We start from the raw sequence: 23783 nt of genomic DNA, 5'->3' as shown, positions 1-23783 counted from the left end.
GAGGGCTGAATGGACCATTCAGTGCGGATATGCTGATTTCATCAAGACAGTGGGTCATGGAAGACACAGAGCATCCCTGGGATGTGACAGACTTGTCTGTGGATTTGCTTATTCCATCAAGACAGTGGGTCATGGAAGACATAGAGCATGCCTGTGATGTGACAGGCTTCTGTGGATTTGCTGATTCCATTAAGACAGTGGGTCACAGAAGACAAAGCTTCCTGGGATATGACAGGCTTGTCTGTTAATTTGCTGATGACTACTTTACCAGAGAAAATCCCAAATCAGAAGGCAGACATCCAAGGACTTGGTTCCCCACTTTTTAGTAACAGGTGACAATCAAATCCACAGTGTTTCATGCTGCAACTGAAAGGTATTACCATGGCCTTCATCTCAAGGAAATTTACGTTTAATGAATGTTCCCAAAAAGGAACAAATCCTCCTCATTTCATGGAAGGACAAAAGAAGATAGAAACCCAGCCTCTCATGCTGGTATATATGCTGATCGTACCTTCCAGCACTTGTTCCTGCATTGGGATGCCCACCATAAACCAAGCGAGGTCCTGCTATTTGCTGAGATGGTAACTCATACTGTCTGAAACTTTGATCATTTGGTCCAGTGGTAAATCTTTTCACTGCCAATGGGATAGGACAATCATTTGTTGTGATCTCCTAAACAAGAAGCCCAAGGCAATAACTTCATAAACAAGAGGTGCAAGGCAACAACCTCCTAAGCAAGAAGCCCAAGACAATAAGCTCATAAACAAGAGGCCCAAGGCAATAACCTCATAAACAAGAGGCCCAGAGCAATGACAACTGTTGCTACATTGGCAAGACCAAATGAAGAAAAAAAATTCCTCTGATGAAATACGATTCTCTAAGTGAATGGTAGACAAGGTTAAGATGATTTACAAGGCATCTTCCTGTGGACAAATGACTTGATTAAGAGGGTTCTGAACTCTGTAACCAAAAACAAAGTTCTGTGTAGAAACCATTTTTCATCTTTCAGACACAGTGATCTTGACCCTTGATCTGTTGACCCCCAAACTCATAGATTTATTTCATACCCAAAAAGCAAGTTATCAACAATGTTTAATACAGACATATTATGCAAAACCAATATTTTTGTCTGCAAACCATTTTTCTTCATTAAGTAACAGTGATCTTGAACTTTGACCTCAAATCAATAGGCTTCCAACTTATGCCAAGTTCATATTGTCCACAAAGTTTGGTCCAGTTAAGTGATGTTCTAAAAATAGTATTGTACAGAAACCATTTTTCTTATTTCAGTTATGGTGATCTTGACATTTGACGTTTTGATCCCAATATTAACAGGCTTCTTCCTTGCCCCAATTGCAAGTTATTCTCACAGTTCGGTGAAAGTATGTACTGTAGAACTACAGTTATCATGTGAAAAAGAAAAACAGAGCCACTGAGCCGACAACCATACAAACAGATAGCATCACAGCATGGTATGCTCTGCTAAAATGGTGAATGTATAAATAATCAGTTGTCGTCAAAGAATAGATTTGTGGTGACCTTCAGAAGAGCAGACAAGAAGAGGAAGGCATCTCTTTCTGCAAGCCGAATATTAACAAATACAACTATTTAATTGGAATGTGAGTGTTGAGCTGATCTGTTAAGCAAAAAGCCATGTGAAAGACAGACTCACACACATGGCTGTTACCTGGATTCTTGATGAAAGGGTTTAGGCTGTGTTCAGACGCAAAAACCAGCCATTGAAACCAAGATGAACTTGAATCCCATCATTCCCATGCATGAGTGGAGGTAGTAACTGACAACAGAAGAAATTGGCACCAGTACAAATATCCACGGGAGATAACTTTTGTATGACTTCCAACATGGCAAACAGAAGGTTTAGCACCTCTGTTACTACAAGAAGCGAAAAGACAAAGCAAACATTTTTGTTCAGCCTAAGAGGACTGGACTTGTTAGGAAGTGGATATACTCCTAACAGGAAATGTCACTGAGAAAGGAACTAAAACCATGTTAAATGGAAAAATGTAATTGGTAACAATTTCATTTACCATGATGTATTCTGCTTGTGTAAATTTGTATCAAAGTTTGGCTAACATCTATCAAAATACCTTGTCACCTTATAAATATTTTCTTCTCCCCCCCCCCGTCTCCACTTCCTGATTCTACATATCTTATGTTGATACCTGATTCTGCTTGAAGCTCCTCTGTCCCCTTTTCCTCACTATTTTTGTTTTCCTGGCGCCTATTTACTTCATCTTCCTCTTCTAATGGGAACTTCTGAGGTTCTGCAAACTGATGAAAGGACAGAAAAGTACATACATAGGTACTTATTTATTTATGTATCAATGTATCTATATACGTATCTAAATAATTTAGCTTCCTATAAGTTGCACAAACTTAATGGTTTTCATTTTCATGGCATTTTTTATCACATTCATTATCATACCTTCATTTTGTTACTAAGGTATCCTGAATACAGCCTGGGTGATTGCTATCTCAAATCTTGTTCCTGAAGGTCAGGGGTCAACCAAGCAGAAATGTGCTCTTCAATGAGACTTCTACATAACATGACAATCTAACATCAAAAACAAGAGTTTGACAAGAATCTTTAACAAATCAAGAGAAATCAGTCATGGAAAGTTAAATGGTAATAAAAAAAATCACTTGTGCATCTATCCATCAGCATCCATTCTTTTCTTATTAAGGACATTTGATGCAAAGTTTAACTGAATAATCACCTAATCATGCACCTGGAAAATGTTCTTGGCACCTTTTACAAGGACCATGCTTAATTGGATCCTCAAAGGACACCATGGAAACCACAAATGGAGGATGCCATGAAAACCACAAGTGGAGGACACCAAGAAAACCACAAGTGCAGGACACAAAGAAAACAACAAGTGGAGGACACCATAAAAACCACAAGTCGAGGACACCAAGAAATTGACAAGTGGCAGACACCATGAAAACAACAACTCGAAGACAATAAGAAAACCACAAGTGGAGGACACCAAGAAAATGATAAGTGGAGGACACCATGAAAACTAAAAGTGGAGGACACCATGAAAACCATAAGTGGAGGACACCATGGAAATCATAAGTGGAGGACACACAAAAACCACAAGTGGAGGACACAAAGAATACTACAAGTGGAGGACACTATGAAAATCACAAGTGGAGGACACCATGAAAACCAAAAGTGGAGGACACCAAGAAAATGACAAGTGGAAGACACCATGAAAACCAGAAGTGGAAGACACCATGAAAACCACAAGTGGAGGACATCAAGAAAACCATAAATGGACAATAAAATGAAAACCACAAGTGGAGGACACCATGAAAACCACAAATGCAAGATATCACGAAAACCACAAGTGGAGGACACCAAGAAAACCACAAGAAGAGGATACCATGAAAACCACAATTGGAAGACACCAAGAAAACCACAAGTGGAGACACCAAGAAAACCACAAGTGGAGGACACCAAGAAAACCATAAGTGGAGGACACCATGAAAACCACAAGTGGAGGACACTATGAAAACCACAAGTGGAGGACACCATGAAAACCACAAGTGGAGGACACCAAGAAAACCACAAGTGGAGAACATCAAGAAAATGACAAGTGGAGGACATCAAGAAAATGACAAGTGGAGAACACCATACAAACCACAAGTGGAGGACATGAAGAAAACCACAAGTGGAGGACACCAAGAAAATAAAAAGTGGAGGACACCATGAAAACCACAAAGTGGAGGACACCACAAAAACCACAAGTGGAGGATATAATGAAAACCACAAGTGGAAGACTCCATGAAAACCACAAATGAAGGACACCACAAAAATCAAAAGTGGAGGACACCAAGAAAGCCACAAGTGGAAGTTACCAAGAAAACCACAACTGGAGGACACCATGAAAACTACAAATGGAGGACACCAAGAAAACTACAAGTGGAGGACACTATGAAAACCACAAGTGGATGACTCCATGAAAACCACAAGTGGATGACACCAAGAAAATGACAAGTGGAGGAAACCATAAAAACCATAAGTGGAAGAAAGCAACAAGTGGAGGACATCAAGAAAACCACAAGTGGAGGACACCATGAAAACCACAAGTGGAGGACACCATGAAAACCAAAGTGGAGGGTACCATGAAAAGCATAAGTGGAAGACATCAAGAAAACTACAAGTGGATGACACTATGAAAACCACAAGTGGAGGACACCATGAAAACCAAAAGTGGAGGACATCAAGAAAACCACAAGTGGAGGACATCAAGAAAATGACAAGTGGAGGACAAAATGAAAACTACAAGTGGAGGACACCAGGAAACCACAAGTGGAGAACACCATGAAAACCACAAGTGGAGGATGCCATGAAAACCACAAGTGGAGGACACCAAGAAAACCACAAGTGGAGGACACCATGAAAACCACAAGTGGAGGACACCAAGAAAACCACAAGTGGAGGACATCAAGAAAATGATAAGTGGAGGATACCATGAAAACCACAAGTGGAAGACATCGTGAAAACTACAAGTGGATGACACTATGAAAACCACAAGTGGAGGACACCATGAAAACCACAAGTGGAGGATGCCATGAAAACCACAAGTGGAGGACACCAAGAAAATAACAAGTGGAGGACACCATGAAAATGACAAGTGGAGGACTCCATGAAAACTACAAGTTGAGGACAACATTAAAACTACAAGTGAGGACACCAAGAAAACCACAAGTGGAGGACACCATGAAAACCACAAGTGGAAGACACCAAGAAAACCACAAGTGGAGGACATCAAGAAAATGACAAGTGGAGGATACCATGAAAACCACAAGTGGAAGACATCGTGAAAACTACAAGTGGATGACACTATGAAAACCACAAGTGGAGGACATCATGAAAACCACAAGTGGAGGACACCAGGAAACCACAAGTGGAGGACACCATGAAAACCACAAGTGGAGGATGCCATGAAAACCACAAGTGGAGGACACCAAGAAAATGACAAGTGGAGGACACCATGAAAATGACAAGTGGAGGTCACCATGAAAACTACAAGTCGAGGACAACATGAAAACTGCAAGTGGAAGACACCAAGAAAACCACAAGTGGAGGACACCATGAAAACCACAAGTGGAGGACACGAAGAAAACCACAAGTGGAGGACATCAAGAAAATGACAAGTGGAGGACACCAAGAAAACCACAAGTGGAGGACACCAAGAAAACCACAAGTGGAGGACACCAAGAAATAAAAAGTGGAGGACACCATGAAAACCACAAAGTGGAGGACATCACAAAAACAACAAGTGGAAGAAATGAAAACCACAAGTGGAAGACTCCATGAAAACCACAAATGAAGGACACCACAAAAAACACAAGTGGAGGACACCAACAAAGCCACAAGTGGAAGTTACCAAGAAAACCACAACTGGAGGACACCATGAAAACTACAAATGGAGGACACCAAGAAAACTACAAGTGGAGGACACCAAGAAAACTACAAGTGGAGGACACTATGAAAACCACAAGTGGATGACTCCATGAAAACCACAAGTGGAGGACACCAAGAAAAAAACAAGTGGAGGACATCAAGAAAATGACAAGTGGAGGACACCATAAAAACCACAAGTGGAAGAAAGCAACAAGTGGAGGACATCAAGAAAACCACAAGTGGAGGAGACCATGAAAACCACAAGTGGAAGACATCAAGAAAACTACAAGTGGATGACACTATGAAAACCACAAGTGGAGGACACCATGAAAACCAAAAGTGGAAGACATCAAGAAAACCACAAGTGGAGGATATCAAGAAAATGACAAGTGGAGGACACCATGAAAACCACAAGTGGAGGACACCAGGAAACCACAAGTGGAGAACACCATGAAAACCACAAGTGGAGGATGCCATGAAAACCGCAAGTGGAGGACACCAAGAAAACGACAAGTGGAGGACACCATGAAAACGACAAGTGGAGGACACCAAGAAAACCACAAGTGGAGGACATCAAGAAAATGACAAGTGCAGGACATCATAAAAACCACAAGTAGAGGACACCAGGAAACCACAAGTGGAGGACACCATGAAAACCACAAGTGGAGGATGCCATGAAAACCACAAGTGGATGACACCAAGAAAACAACAAGTGGAGGACACCATGAAAACTACAAGTCGAGGACAACATGAAAACTGCAAGTGGAGGATACCAAGAAAACCACAAGTGGAGGACACCATGAAAACCACAAGTGGAGGACACCAAGAAAACCACAAGTGGAGGACATCAAGAAAATGACAAGTGGAGGATACCATGAAAACCACAAGTGGAGGATGCCATGAAAACCACAAGTGGAGGACACCAGGAAAACCACAAGTGGAGGACACCATGAAAACCATAAGTGGAGGACACCAGGAAAACCACAAGTGGAGAACACCAAGAAAACCACAAGTGAAGGACACCATGAAAGCCACAAGTGGAGGACACCATGAAAACCATAAGTAAAGGACACCAAGAAAACCACAAATGGAGGAAGTTGTCATGCATTTATTCTTTCATAGAACAATGCTGGTGCCCATATCCATCATGGTAATACAGTGATAAACAGATATGATAAGGATTTATATTACACTGCCATTCTTAAGTATTCCGCAACTGTAAGCAACATCCATCCATCCATCCATCCATCTGTGTCTGTCAAGACAAAATGAGAGAGTGAGACAGAGAGACAAACACGTTCAAAATGATAGAAAAAATATTGAGAGTCAAGTATACATGAAACAAAAGAATACTGGTATAATGTATAGCATAATGATGTGAAAGTTGCTGGATTGTCAACAATTGATAGCCTATGATATAAACAGCATTGAATTTTTTTAATTCCAAGCAGTGATCACATCTACTACACATTTTCAAATTTGTTTTTCAAAAGCAGGAATCATAGGATGGGCAAAAAAAACCTACTGACATGCTCAAACACTTTTGAAAACTTGTTCAAGGTAAAATGATTGAGATCTCTTACTTGTTTTGTACCAGTGAAGTGCAGATCACTCACACCTGCCTGTTCCAGAAGGTATTGGCCAAGAAATTCTAGTGGATTTACCTGATGGAAGGGGAAAGAATTCAAGTATAGTGAAAGACGTGTAGGTCATATAAAAAGTCAGTATCTTTAAACTATTTAATTTGTATGGACCTGTGTCTAAATGTACAAGCAACTGGTTAGCATAAAGAAAAATTTAAGCATATATTAACTAGTTTAAGAATATTTACTTTTAGAAGAAGACAATTTTCTTTCTCACAAATCGTTGGCATCTGCCTCAGAGCAAATATAAGGTGTTGCTCTTGACAGACGTCTAAAGATTGTAAGAATAACAGTGCTTCTGGAGAGATATCAATTCAAGCTAATTACTGACATAGCTTTTTAAAAGTTGGTATAACTGCATCGTATTCTATGTTTGCAATGGATAATTTCAATTATACCTCTGACAGCTGGATTCAAAGAAGACACCATTCATCTGTAAGATCCAAGGACCCATGTAACTTCTGTCCTTGCCCCTTGCCCCACTGATGACCATAAACTTTCATGTTCACTGCTGATTCCAAGAACAATATATGACAACAATATATCAACTCCTTTGTTTCTGGAAGTTTTAAAGTTCTCACCTGAGACGAAGTAGCAGAAATGAGCCTTCCTTTCTTTTTTTCCTAGCAGATCAAAATAACTGATTCTGAATGAGTTTTCTACTGGCAGATGCTTCTAGAACTTGTTAAGGACTTATTTTATTAACATATAAGCAGAGGGGTTTCATTTTTGCTCTTTAGGTCCAATATTTTATACCCCTGACCCCATATCAAACATAGGCAAAATATCCAAAATTTCAGACATCTGGCCCCACCTCAGACATATGTAATCTTATCATACAGTGTGAAAAGCTTGGTCCAGGATTTCAGATATCTGGCATCACCTTGGACATATGTAATCTTATCATACTATGTGAAAAGCTTGGTCCAGGATTTCAAACACCTGGCCCTACCTCATACATATGTAATCTTATCATACTGTGTGAAAAGCTTGGTCCAGGATTTCAGACACCTGGCCCCACATCATACATATGTAATCTTATCATACTGTGTGAAAAGCTTGGTCCAGGATTTCAGACACCTGGCCCCACCTCATTCATATGTAATCTTATCATACTGTATGAAAAGTTTGGTCCAGGATTTCAGACACCTGGCCCCACATCATACATATGTAATCTTATCATACTGTGTGAAAAGCTTGGTCCAGGATTTCAGACACCTGGCCCCACATCATACATATGTAATCTTATCATACTGTGTGAAAAGCTTGGTCCAGGATTTCAGACACCTGGCCCCACATCATACATATGTAATCTTATCATACTGTGTGAAAAGCTTGGTCCAGGATTTCAAACACCTGGCCCCACATCATACATATGTAATCTTATCATACTGTGTGAAAAGCTTGGTCCAGGATTTCAGACACCTGGCCATACCTCAGACATATGTAATCTCATCATACTGTGTGAAAAGCTTGGTCCAGGATTTCAGACTGTGAAAAGCTAGTTCCAGGATTTCAGACACCTGGCCCCACCCATGACATATGTAATCTTATCTTATTATATGCTCATTTTTGTCTCTGTTAACTTTACATTGTCAGAATCATGCAATATTTTATGATACTGCACACCATCATATTGCACTCATGAGCAGGACACATGTGCCCAATAGTGTATTAGCAACAACTTTGTAAACAAATCACGTACACTCATGTAGTAGAAATTTTACATTCTGGTTAATTAAATTTGCTTCTGAATTAACAAAAGCAGATGTTTCGTGGACTGCCACATACCAGCTGCTTTGCAATATTCTGCGTTAACTTTTTTGATACAATGTTTCAGATTTAGGCTAGCGATAGATGCCAGACAAGTCATAAAATTGCTGGATCCCTACAAATAATATGCAATTGACAAGACATAACCGTGCCTTCCTTAGTTGGTAATAAGAATGGCAAAAAATATACTTAAAGTTTTACATCCTGAATTTCCTCAAAATGTACTTTCTTATTTCTGCAAATCCAAATTACATGAGCCATGTCAAGGGTTCTAAAGCTTGATTACACATTTCGAAATTGTACTTTAATTATGACTACATTCCAAGTGCAATTATATCCTCCTTACTGCACTTAAAATGAAATGAACATTATATGCCATAGCATCTTTTTGATAATTACAAGTGAAAGACTTCACATTTTTCCCACATCATGATTCCAAACATTCAATGACAGAACAGAAACACACTTGCAGATGTCTACATACTGCTCCTTTGCTGCTGAAATCAGATGTACTTCATGTAGAATTGACACAGATAAATCCAGTCCATAATCACAAAATTTAGTAGAAATGACATAAACACAAAAATCTTTTTAATCCAGACCAAATGGAAAAATTGTTGCAATGTGCATTCATTCACAATATGACTCTAAATTTCAATTATAAGTAGACCAAAATACTTTTTTCGTTCAAAAGTGATGTCTAGTGCAGAACTAAGTTAAAATTAATCTGGGCGGAGTTATGTGCACATTAATAATGTTGCTGATGTGTAGTGATACAGCATAAATTTGGTTGCTTTGTTTCTTGCTGTGTATCTTTGTTTATATAATTAAGCCTTAGGAAGAATAAGAAAATGAGCATATAATAAAAAGGTCACTGCATTTGTATGGGAAAATATTAATTCGTTTTGTCAGAAGGATATACTGCACTCCCAAGGTCATGCAGTATATACTCCCAAGGTCGTGCAGTATATCCATCAGAAAAACTTGTTCATATTTTCCCATACAAATGCAGTAACCTATAAATACTGTATGGAAAGCTTGGTTTCAGACACCTGGCCCCACCTATGATTATGTAATCTTATCATACTGTGTGAAAAGCTTGGTCCAAGATTTCAGACACCTGGCCCCACCTATGACATATGTAATCTTATACTGTGTGAAAATCTTTGCTTAGGATTTCAGCATGTAAAATCAAGGACTTCTTGAATAAATTCAATGACTTTTTTTAAAGAATAAAACAAACTTTTTTTCTTCAAAATTTGAAGACATTCAAGGCATTCCCTCAAATTCAGAGAAGTTCTCTAGGTTACAATGCAACAATGCTATAATTCTTTTCACTCTGAAAAATCTGGTCTCAGATTTTCTGCTTTCTTGATGGAAACTTACTTAAAAAATACTGAGGAAATCTGCATTATCCGGCATATTTGTGAAGTTAACTCATTAAGTTATTGGCAAGGTAAACAGCATTAAAGCCATGTAGAAAACATTACAAAACTTGTATGATTTCTGTATCTTGCTTTGGACAACAGTTTCCTCAGGAGAGACAATAAAATAATAAACATCAAAGTATTCCACAAAGAGAAAAAGGAAAAAAATGCAAACAAAATCTTTTTTTAAAAAACCTGTAAGAACTAACATTATTTTGTTGTCCTAGTAGTCGAAGTCCATCTGTTAAGAATGTAGTAATCTTGTGAACCCCATGAATGTTGGCCTGTCCTATAACATCAAAAACCACCTGACCTGAAGAATAAAATGAAAGATGCATGGTGTCATGGTGAGTAAAGGTACTTCAGAAAGTCACCACAAATCCAGTCCTGAATTTCAAAAACTGAACTTCTGTCAGATATCAAATCTAACCTAAAAACAATGGCATAAAATAATGCTTTTGAGCAATCAAATGTTTTAAAATTCAAGACATCTTGGTAAAGCTGAAACTAGTTCCAACTGCATTAAAATCTATTATGCTTTAACACTAACAACAGTATTTTCTGTATGTTTTTGGATGAAGAAAAAAAAAACAAATTTATTCGCTTTCCAAAGACATCATTTAATTACATGCCCAAAGACAAACAGGAGACAAATAAAATAATTACCCTTCACAGACAACCCACCCATATGACAATAAAAACATTAGTGCCAACGATAATGTGCTACGATGAAGTATACAAAGTAATATTTCTATTTTTACATTAAGGGTAATGAATAAAAAACAGGTTTTTCTTTCCTATTTCTTGTATTTGATACATGTTCTTCCACCAGAAAATACTGCCATGGTTCTTCCACCAGAAAATAGTGCCATGACTTTGTGCATTCTTTCAAAGAGAACCACCATGACAAAGACTCATAATACTTGAGAATCAGACTCAGGTCTTCTAAGAGTTTGCCCAAAAATATACATTCTGTAAACAAATTATTGCAAAGCATCATCTGAAACATACAAGGCATTAAAAAATTATTTTCACATACAAATTTTAGTTTCTGAAAAAAAAAACAGCATCTAAAAACATACAGAAAATACATTGCACAGTACAACAAATATTATCCCAATTATGGTGTCTAAAAACAGAGTCCAAAATCATGCAGAAAATTCATTACAAAGCACAACATACATTACCTAGACTTCTTGGAATACACAGATAATTATGCAGTAGTGTTTAATGGAACATCAGCACAAAAGTGGCTATATAGTTCCAAAAAAAGACAGAATATAATGGATAAAGCTGTTACAAGGCTTAAATATTAATTCATATAATTTTTCAAACCATAAATTCAAGACACTTAAACAAGATAAAAGTTTTCAATTACATGATAACTTATCCTGACAAATAACAGAACTAGTATGTCCAAATGAAATGTTTCACCCCCCTCTTTAGCAAGGTGATATTGCAATACCGTCTGTCTGGCCATTCCACTGTAGACATATCTGCCAGGCAGAAATTTACCAACTTTGGTATACACAGTTGGTTGACCCTGTGATGACCATCTGCTAGAGGAGTATGATATTTGAGCCCTTGCCTGGAGGAAAGATGGAATTAATTGCAGATCAAATATTTAAAAACTCCAATTAAAATGACATTGATAAACATATTCATAGCAAACTTTATAAATCCATTTGTAGGAGAACATATCATTTACCTAACTGCTTTTAGATTTTGTTCCTTGGGTCGTGTTCTGAAGAGGGCCAAGGGGGAGTTGGATGTGTGGGTCCAGGGGAACATAAAGAGTGTGGGGACTGCCATCCAAATGTCTGAAACTTCTATACAGATAAATTATCTTTTAATGTCTTCCATTATCTATTGTTAAATTAATGCCTACCAGCTAGCTGGGCCACAATATCTCCATGAACTTTATCGAAGAATGCCGACAGTTGGTTCCTACAGGATTTAATGGCTTCCAGTGCTTGATCTGCCACATTGGCCCAAATATCCAGCTTACTTGGGCAGAAGTATTTCTCTGGTGGTGAACTATCGCTATATGGTATCAGCCATTCTGTGTTCACTGAAATAAATAACAATGCACATAAACTAGAATTAAATGGAGTGTTATGTATTCCCTGATCAAAGGATCTGAACATAAACATCAAAGCAATGCTGTTAAAAAGGTATTACCTATGTCTTGCTTATGTGTTGCCCATAAGAAAAAAAAAACCTATTATGATTTCTGAGTTTATGTACTCAAATGGACTTATTATTAGTTACTGCATTTCCTATTATCTGCATGTCCTTTCATAAATTTTCAAAGTATGTGCCCCTTTAAAAGTATACCATGTCGTTAAGGTGTTTGCATGCTGGCATATAAGTAAGGTCAAACAACTCAGACTCAAAAGCTACAGTACTGAGTCAATGAGGTCAAACGACTCAAAGACTCAGCTACAGTACTTGGTCTGGGAGGTCAAGCAAATCATACACTCCCTACATGACTAAAACTGATTACAGACATGGATCTGTGAGGTCAACCAGCTCAAAGGCTTAGCTACAGCACTGGGTCAGTTAGGTCAAACAACTAAAAAGGCTTAGCTACAGTACTGGGTCAGTGAGGTCAACCAACTCAAAGGCTTAGCTACAGTACTGGGTCAGTTAGGTCAACCAGCTCAAAGGCTTAGCTACAGCACTGGGTCAGTTAGGTCAAAGAACTAAAAAGGCTTAGCTACATCATTGGGTCAGTGATGTCAACCAACTCAAAGGCTTAGCTATAGCACTGGGTCAGTGAGGTCAAATGATTCAAAGACTCAAAAGCTACATCACTCGGACAGTGAAGAGTGTGTGTGTGTGTGTGTGTGTGTGTGTGTGTGTGTGTGTGTGTGTGTGTGTGTGTGTGTGTGTGTGTGTGTGTGTGTGTGTGTGTGTGTGTGTGTGTGTGTGTGTGTGTGTGTGTGTGTGTGTGTGTGTGTGTGTGTGTGTGCGTGTGTGTGAGTTTTGGATTTTTAGCATAGCTTTAACAATGTTTCAGTCATATTGCAACAATGTCTGCTGTGTGACAGTTTATAGTGACGTCTACCACTGGGGCATCATGACACAGCCATGTAGTATGATGTCCCACCCAGTCACATTATCCTAACACCAGGCTGACCAGTCGCAACACTAACCACTTAATGCTGAGCGCCTAGCAAGGCAGCTGCTAGTACCATTTTTATAAGTTTTTGGTATGTCTCAGCCTGGGTTTGAACCCACGACCTCCCGCATCTGAGGCAGACGCTAAAACTACTAGGCCACTGGAGCAGTGCAGTCAGTAAAGTCAAACAACTCAAACGCAAAGCTACAGTACTGGGTCAGTCAGGTCAAACAACTCAAGGACTCAAAAGCTACAGTACTGGGTTAGTGAGGTCCAACAATTCAAACACTCAGCTACAGTTCTGGATCAGCAAAGTTAAACATCTCATAGACTCGCCTACAGTAGTGGGTCCATGAGATCAAACAACTCAAAGGCTCAGCAATAGTAATGTGCCAGTGAGGTCAAATAACTCAAAAGCTACAGAATTTGGTTGTAATAGAAAACTTTTTAATGCAGTCACTTTTACACCAATGATGTCTCCTGGTTATACTGATGGTGCCAACAACTTTAATGGTTTATAGTCAGCATGTGATTATAGATTTTCCTCAAATTTTTCTTCCACCTCAAGACCACTATATTCATAACTGATTTGTCAAACAATACCTAAAACAATTTTCTGTATTTTTCTGTTAAGGAAAAAACAAATAAGTAAATCAAGTTGAATTTTAATAGCATGGGTATGTCAAAACAGTGAGAGGCTAACCACATACAATAATCGTTCAAAAGCATATTAACCTGACAAGTGAATTTACAACCTAAACTTTGATGGCAGTGATTCAATACAAAGTTACAACACACTAGACAGAATTTTACCTTCATGCCACAGAGAATATTCAATGCAAAACATTCTCATCTTTATTTAAACATTGCTACAGGTGAAACAGCATCAAATGTTGCAGTTGGTTAAAAAATTTCCAAGATGGGCAGGTGTCTAATTTTTATTGAGCAACACAATATTAACTGAAAAATACACAACACTCTAAACTAGAAGTCCTGTTGGAACAATGTATTAGCATTGGACTAAGTGAAAAGTCCAGCTGGAACAATGTTTTAGTGTTGAACTAAGTGAAAAGTCCAATTGAAACAATGTACTAGTATTGGACTAAGTGTAAAGTCCAGTTAAACAATGTATTAGTGTTGGACTAAGTGAAAAGTCCAGTTTAAACAACAATGTATTAGTGATGGACTAAATGAAAAGTCCAGTTGGAACAATGTATTAGTGATGGACTAAATAAAAAGTCCAGCTGAACAATATACTAGCGATGGACTATATGAAAAGTCAAGTTCAAACAATGTATTAGTGTTGAACTAAGTGTGTTGGACCAAGTGAAAAATCCAGTTTGAACATAGTATTAGTGTTGGACAAAGTGACAAGTCCAGTTTTAACAATGTATGAATGTTTGACTAAATGAAAGTTTTAAACTAAGTGAAAATCCAGTTTAAACAATGTATTAGTTTTGGACTAAGTGAAGAGTCCAATCTGACTAAATTAAAAGTCAAGTCAGAACAATGTGTTTGAGTTGATCTAAATGGAAAACCCAGTTTTACAAGGCATTAGTGTTGGACTTGGTGAAAAGATCACATAGATTCACTACGTATGTATAGTAACAAGAAACAAACTTTCATCCATAGGATTTTTACTATGTTGAAATTATTGCACTGGGCATGATGCCAAATTTTCATCCGAATACAATAGAAACATAGATTATCCAGACACACAATACATAGATTATCCTAGAGACAAATCAAACAGATTATGCAGAAACAATACATACATAGATTATCCAGATACAATACATGGATTATCCAGATACAAGACATGGATCATCCAGATACAATACAGATTACCCAGAAACTATACATACATAGATTTTCCAGATACAAGACATGGATTATCCAGATACAATAGAAATAAAGATTAGCCAGACACAATGAGGAACATATTTTGACATAACTGATAAAACCTAACATAGAATTGTGTATCCAAGGTATCAAAAATTCTGCACATGTGGCATTTGTATCAACCAGTTTACTGAAGCAATGATTGTTTTTTATCCTCATTTTGCAAAACAGCAATAAGATTAATAACATTTCTATGCTCTGTATTCTGATTTAGACTAAATGGGTTGATTTTGTCTTTTAGATAACTAGGGTCTGGACTTGTGCCCCATTACATTAAGTTCTGGGATGCCAATAGGAAAAGCACTTAACTTTAATTTGCTATAATCTCTTCAGATTAAATGAGTACCATATGTACTCCCTTATAAGTCATGGCAAACTGCAAACAACTGAGATCATTATCTGCTGTAGCATAATGCACCTGCAGTTCAGGGTCGATGTTGTTTGTTCTACTGATGACTCCTAACAAATTGCACAGACCTAGATCTGCTGGCACATTAGATCTGGGTCTATGACTAAATAGCGTATGTGTGGCAAAAAAGAAGGTTGTGTTTCTCAGAAGTTCTGTATGGTAAGAAATATCAATATCATGTTTGATTGTTTTTATTATCTGATTTCATGATCATGTATGATGAGTGACTTAAAAGTAGCAACTGGAAAGACAAACAGCCATAAGAAATTGAAAATTTCACCAAGCATAACCATAACAAAACAACAACATCATCTTCTAATCCAATATCAGGTTCTAATAATGTTCAACAAAGTGTGAATCATGCTGTATTTGTATCTCTCCCTTGCATTTGCAACAAGTGCCTCAAATATTCCTTCATAACAAAACTATGTGTGTCTGTGTGTGATTTGATTTTTTAATGTAGCTTTAACAATTTTTCAGTCATATCCCTAAGATGTCTGCAGTATGGCAATTTATAGTGATGTCTAGCACTAGTGCATCATGCCACAGTGCAGACATGTAGCATGATGTCCCACCCAGTCACATTATCCTGACACCAGGCCAACCAGTCCTAACACTAACCTCTTAATGCTGAGCGCCTAGCAAGGCAGCTGTTAGTACCATTTATTTAAAAAGTCTTTGGTATGACTTGGCCAGGGTTCAAACCCATGACTTCCCACATCCGAGGTGGACACTCTAACCACTAGGCCACTGGAGTGGTCATATAACAACACTGTCATGTAATGCTAATTTATACATCAACATCTCTACCCAGGTATTTGGTCACTGGTACTCGCACCTCTGCCTGCATGAACTGTACCAGTGTACTTGTATCAAAATGTGCAATCTCCACAGACCTCTGGATCTGCGTCTCCACAGAGAAATGTCCAAAAGAATTCTGATCTTGTATATTGTGGAAATAGACAAAAACTCAATCATGTTGTGCATAACTGGACAAAAGTTGATGACCCTGACAAACAGTTCATGGAACTAAAAATGGAAATTCAGGGAATTAGTGGTGAATATGACACTTTAGAAAAATCTCTACAGTTAGGACTAACAATTAGACTAAAGAACAGACAATGAAAAAACAGCTGATAAAACACTTGCCATACTGCAACCTGAAAATCAAACAAGAAAAAAAAAGTACAACAGTGAAATACAAATTAATAGCATGGGATGATAACATATTTACTAAGATACCTGAAACTGAAAATGAAGATTTCAAACTGTGTTGAGGTGCTAAAAAAATTATCAGAAAAAAGTTGCAATCTGACCCCAAAACTTCTTTAGTTATGCAATGAAAATCTGAGTGCTGCCAAATTCTCTTGCTACAAGGGTCATTTAAGAAAAGCAGTACCTCTCAAATAGAATCCATATGACATAAATTACAAGTTTCCAAAAGAGGTTTCAGAATGCTGAAATATGTTTTTGCCAGATTTTAGAAAGGAAAACAAAGACTGAACTTTGAGAGTTAAACTTGTCATGAACAGACTTTATATCATGGCAAACTAACAAGCAACAAGCAGCAGTCTACATAAATGAACAACCTGTTTCCTCCACAAAACATATCTTGGGTGACAGGTGGTGTTGATGCCTATAATGACTTTGATTCTACTCAAGATTTTAAAACACCATAAGAACCTCTTCTCAGGATCGCCAACAATGTACAAGCAAAGTGACCATGCAAATAGTCCACAACAGGTCATAAAGGACCTGACTATGGACAATCGCTTTAGTGTGTTTGCTAATAATGACCCAGAAACTGGCCAATTAAATGCTTAATAGTGTCAAGGCAGTAGATGTCAGGAATACGAACCTGTACAATATGAACCTGTACAATACAAAGCTGTACAATTTGAACCTCTACAATATGAACCTGTCCAATACAAAGCCATATAATTAGAACCTCTACAATATGAACCTGTACAATATAAACCTGTGCAATATAAACCTGTACAATATGAACCTGTATAATACAAAGCTATACAATTTGAACCTCTACAATATCAACCTGTATGACAGAAAGCTATACAATTTGAACCTCTGCAATATGAACCTGTAGAATACAAACCTGTACAATATGAACTGGTACAACCTGAATGTTTGAAAATTGCTTTTGTAAATGTTTGTGGTTTAAGAAAATGAAAAACCTTATTACAAAAGTTCTTTAAATTTTTTAATTTATGATATTGTTTCATTTGCTGAAAGAAAGCTTGTTTTCCGAATTGTGTAATCCCTATTAATCATTACATCATTCATGTTGATTTTCCAATATACCTCACATGTTGTCACCTAACAACATCAGCATAATAAAGCCACATTGTTTTTGACTTGACCAAAAAAGAGTACTCCCTGCCTTGACCAGACAAGAGTATGTCCTGTCTTGACCAAGTAGAGCACTCCAAGTATACATAACTTTCAATCTGTTCCTGACAGATTCTTAATTTCTGAAATTTCATGACAGGCCCTTACAAAGATCATACCAAACAAAATGAAAAATGTAAGCTGATGTTTACAGACTGAATGATGAATTTTTTTTAGTAAAGTAATTTTGAACAAAAAGGATTATAAACTTATTTCAAATATATCTAAAAATTCTTGACAACATTGAAAAGCAGAAAACCTTATTGGACTGAAGAACTTAAAATCTTTATGGACAGATATGCAACAGAAGAAGAAACAGTTTTATAATCTTAATGGATGTAACTCAGTCGAGCTACCTAAGACACTCAACGTCATGCAAGATTCATCTGATAAGCATTTTCAATACTAATATTTTTTATATAGGTTTTCAACAGTGGTTTATATTGAATTAATAGTTACAGATAATCCTGAACAATTCCAGAAAAAGCTTCAGCAACCTGACCAAGGAAAAATTCCAGTATTTTGATGGAGATTTATGAGAATTCCGGAAATGGAATTTTGAGAGATTTTTTTTAACCCAATTGAAACTGTACATTTGATGAAAATTTTTAACAGCACATTCAGGCCCATAAACAAAATCTTGCAGACAGAAGACTTCTAGATCCCTTGTATGAGAGAATATCCACACTGAATCATATCATTCAATTTAAAGTTCTTGAAAGAATTGTGGTGAAATGAAATAATGTAAAACTCCCTGGAATAGATACAATTCCCATTAATGTATTAAAAAAGATTGAAAATGTTGATGTTGTGGGTTTAATGTCATTTTTCAGCACATGATAGGCTATACATAGCAGCCAATTTAACTGGTGCAGGAAAAACCTGGGATAACCCCGGTAAGAACCACTGACCCACAGGAAATTACTGGCAAGTTTTCTCACATACCCACATTGGCTGAGCCCGAGACTTGAACCCATGTCTACAGAGGAGAGATGGCAGTGATCAGTAAAGGTGAGCAATTTAGACCATTCAACAGGGCCACAAGATCAAAAAATGTTAAAATGCTACATGTTTCAACCAATATTCACCACTGGAGTTATTCCATCGAAATGGAAAAGAACCACTATATTCCCTACACTGAAAGAAAAATCTACAGATGTAAGAACATTGTCCATTACAGAGGACTGACTTGATTGTCATGCAACTAAAAATGTGTAGTGCTTTTTTGGAAAAATAAAAATAGCGATGAGCAGAATGGTTTTAGACTAGATAGATCATGTGAAGATCCCATTTTTACACTGCACTCGATTATACAGAACAAGAAAAATCTGTTTGCAACATTCAGCGATTTACAAGAAATCGTTTGATTCTGCTGACAAGAACATGCTGCTTTACAAGGTTTTGTGTAAAATAGATGGTAAAGTGTACACCTCAATAAAATCCATGTGCATAAATTATATCAGCATCTATAAGATTAAATGGAACAGATTGGTTTGAGTGTAAAACAGGCATTAAAAAGGGAGATAACTTGTCCCCATCCTTGGGCTGATTGATACTGATGGATTAAAAATATCGACTATACATGGACAATATATCTTGTCAAGATAATAATGAAGGAGGCATGCAATTAATGCTAGATGTATACCATGAATTACATAAAACGTGGCAAGTACTTATAAATTTTAAGAAGACAAAGTTTTGAGGAAGAATTTACTACAGGTAAAAATGTTATGAAATACACAGATAGCTATAAATATCCTGGTCTTAAATTCAAAGAGAATTGTGGTTTCCAGAAAAACATGGAAGTTCTTGCAAATACTGCTGGGAGAGCTCTGGGATCAGTTATTTCAAAACTAACATAAGCCTAGAAACATTGGATTTAAAACTTTTGATCCGATCTTTCACTCATGTATAAATCCAATTCTGGATTACGGTTTATCAATTTGGAGATATAAACCATAGATAAATATAAACAGACTTGGCCTGAGAAGATGTACAATATTCAAAAGTTGAAAATGTATATAAAACTTAATGAAATATTTTGTATTGAAAATTGTACTTCCCTTATTCTATCAAGGCTGGAAAGATCAATCATAGTACAGTTTAGGAGTGGTGGTTTACCTCTGAGAATAGAAACTGGGAGCTTTGTAAAAGAAATGATAGAGAACAGAATCTGTAAGTTTGTGTTGCTTTGTGTGACTAAACATAAATAATTTTTCACTAAGTTGTTGTATGGAGATATACAGAGACCTCTCTATGACTTGATCAGTTCTCAGTTCTCAAAACAAAGGATTTTTAAGTTTGGAATGAACTGAAAAATTAACAAGAATGTTGAAATTTTACCATAAAAAAATTATTTTTAAATCTTTAATGACTGGATGAGGCAAATGCATCAAAAGTGCATCAATAGAGTATGTGAAATATATGACACATATTAGTCATCATATTCACTGTATATGAACTAGAGATTAATTAGACTACAGTAAATGTCACTTCACTGACAGAATGAATTGTTCTAAATACAAAATTTGTCTTTTGTTATATATATATATATATATATATATATATATATATATATATATATATATATATATATATTTATTTGTTCTGTGCAATATATTTGAATGTATCTTATGCACATGTCATGATAATAAAAATCATACTTATATTTACCTGCATTTGTTAATTATTGGACAGTAGCACGTCTAACGGAATTAATGAGTGCACAGTTGCATTATTTGATGAATGGTAACCTCAAAAGCATTGGAACCCATCTAACAGACTTAATTTATTTACATTTCCATCATTACATGAATGTTAACATCTGATGGACTGGAGCCTGTAGAATGAAATTAAAGTTTAGCTCAATTCCATCATGACATGGAAGTCAGAATAAAGTTCTAGCTTTATAATCCACCATTATCAAGTTCTATCCTTATTTTTTACATTTAGCCTTACCATGATTATAATTTCCAATTATTCCTGTGGGACTTGAGATCTGCATCCCAGTCAGGACACTTAGTTGTACAATCAACTCCATTCCAGGCTCTGCAAGAAATATATAATTTATGATCAAATGGTAACTTTCTTGTGATTGTTTTTGTTTTGATCATCAACATTTCATCATCCAAAACAAAGCTAAAAGGATGTTAATCTGAATCATTATGAGATCTGAACAATTGCCACAGCCATTTCACAACACTTTTTTTCCTTTTACAACAATAATTAAGACCTCAGAATGACTGATATCAACATCTGAACAAATGCCACAACCAATCCTCAACAATTTTTTGTGTCTTAGCATGAAAATAATTAAGATCTTAGAATGACTCATATCATCATCTGAACAATTACTAAAACCAATGCACAACATTTTTCACGTCTTCACATTAATAATCAAGATCTCAGAATGACTGATATCATATGAACAATTACCACAACCAATCTTCAACATTTTCATGTCTTCACAAAGAATAATCAAGACCTCAGAATGACTGATATCATCATCTGAACAATTACCACAACCAATCCACAACATTTTTCACATCTTCACAGCAATAATTAAGGTCTCACAATGACTGATATCATCATCTTCACTAGAATAATCATGATCTTAGAATGACTGACATCACACGATCATACTTATTTGGTTGTGGAAATCTTGGCAATTCCAACCAAATATATCCAAAGTTATTTGTTTCTCTGAGCAAAATCTGAAATAGACCAAATAAATTGATAGCAAGGAAATATACCAAATAAACTGATCACTAGTAAATTGACCAAATAAATGGATAGCAAGAAAATAGACCAAATAAACTGATAATGAGGAAACAGCTTTTTAGAACTAATGATGACTGGTAAATCGAGTCAGTGCCAAACAGAATAAATAAAATAATGGACTAAATCATAGTTGGCTAATGTAAGGTCAGTAGAAGAGATAATAAAGTTCACATGATTTTGAACATTAACTATACATGGCCATGAACACTTTTTTAAGTATTACTGTTCCAAACAACTAAGGCCTGTAAAAATTGGTTCAGTCTTTGAAACAATGAGATTCAAACAACAATAATAGAAAATATTTACTGCACATGCAGTTCTAGTAGATATTAGCCTTTAAGGAGATGTGAAATCCTAAAGACAGTATTAATTTTACATCTTATTTTATATCTGGTCAATAAATCTAAACATACTGCTGTAGATCAACGTGTAACATACTAATGTACTGTTCATTCAATATCGTAACAAAATCTACAATTATTTTCAAGAACAAAATGACCTCTCTTGAGATCACTGACATGAAATCTCTAACCAAATAATTCCATTGCCTAAAGCATGTAACTGTTTGTTCTTCATATCAAGCTATATTTTGTGTCTGACAAGACTTGCAAAGGAACCATTCTATGAATTTCATGGCCAACAGGGACAATTAGCAATAAGTGTATTGCTCAGAAATGCCTTGAATAAATTTTGACAAAGCAAAAAATGGGTGTATATGTTGTTGTTATAGGTTTAATGACATTTTTCAGCACATGATAGGCTATGTTAGCCATGACAGGCCATGTTAGCCATGAGAGTCCATGTTAGCCATGATAAGCCATAATAGGCCATGTTAGCCAGTATATCTGGTGGAGGAAGGACCATGTAAAACCCTTGTAAGAACCACCAACCCACTAGAAGCTAGCAGTAAGTTTTCCCACACTCACACTGGCCAAGCCAGAAACCTGAACCCTTGTTAACAGACGTGAGGAATCCTTTTGGACAGAGGTGAGATTCACTGTTGAGTACATGATCCATGCACAAGACTGACTTCCAAGTGTCTGTAAGTCGGAGTCTTAACAGTAGGATTGTAACTAAAAACATGGAACAATCACTAAGCTGTCAACAAATTGCATGTCATGGAAAGGTTTCTGATCCATGCACACAAAGGACAGAATTGATATAACCAGACTTGCACTATTCATGTTGCCAGCTGGGGCTTTGGAGTAGAAACCTGCAAGGAAGGCCTGATTGAAGTTTTATGGAAGTCATCATTCCAAGATGTAAGGTCTTGTAAGACAGGCAATACGTTAGTAACTTAACCCAACTGTGGCAACTGTTTTAAAGAATTCTGATCTTTCTTGCTTAAAAAATTCAGGGATACCAGAATTCTACAAGTGGCCACTGATGGAACAGTAGTGGAAGAGGACAGAACACTTGAGGCAGATGACTTCTAAAATGAAGTGTGGTTGCCTGATGTGGAAATCTCCAGATTGAGTTCTGAAGTGGGAACTTACGTGTGTATATTTTCTATGTCAAAGGTGTGAAGCAACAAAGGAACCTCCTATTATGATGGTAACTTTTACTGGTCAGGAAAAGGAAGTGGTCAAGGATGATGTACATGGTTGGGATTCCAACCAGCTGGGAAACAGCGATTTCCAGAAATTTACTTTGAGCATCAGCAAAAGTCTGGGTATTCAAGAAAAGGACACAGTCATAACCAGTACAGGATCATGACAAAACCAGGACAAGGGATGAACCTGTCTAGTGCCTTCACATATTCAGTAGTGGATATTGTGGGACACTTAATCACTAAATTTGGTTTTGGTTGCACTGTATTTCTGCAAACATTATCAGGCATAGAACTGGCATGACTTGGAGCCATCAGCTGTCTGCATCTGAG

The 23783-nt window shown here is 36.8% G+C and overlaps 1 protein-coding gene across 2 annotated transcripts in view; it reads right to left on the bottom strand.

Moving 5' to 3' along the window:
* LOC149797267 (epithelial cell-transforming sequence 2 oncogene-like) overlaps positions 1-23783 on the bottom strand; it is a 110845-nt gene that overhangs the window by 49444 nt on the left and 37618 nt on the right. For both annotated transcript variants that reach the window (XR_016421790.1, XM_089961976.1), the window contains exons 12-16: positions 21080-21169; positions 12169-12351; positions 10490-10593; positions 7021-7101; positions 2184-2292 (exon numbers count right to left, since the gene is read on the bottom strand). Coding sequence is in view for 1 of the 2 variants with exons in the window: in XM_089961976.1 (XP_089818102.1) it covers positions 2184-2292; positions 7021-7101; positions 10490-10593; positions 12169-12351; positions 21080-21169 (567 nt within the window). In the remaining variant the exon portion in view is untranslated. The remainder of the gene's footprint in view (positions 1-2183; positions 2293-7020; positions 7102-10489; positions 10594-12168; positions 12352-21079; positions 21170-23783) is intronic.

The sequence above is a fragment of the Sinohyriopsis cumingii genome, chromosome 6 (genome assembly GCF_028554795.1).
Source record: "Sinohyriopsis cumingii isolate HCF-2022 chromosome 6, ASM2855479v2, whole genome shotgun sequence".
Classification (NCBI taxonomy): Eukaryota; Metazoa; Mollusca; class Bivalvia; order Unionida; family Unionidae; genus Sinohyriopsis; species Sinohyriopsis cumingii.
Note: the sequence above shows the minus strand (reverse complement) of the source record. Positions and strands in the feature narration are given on the sequence as shown.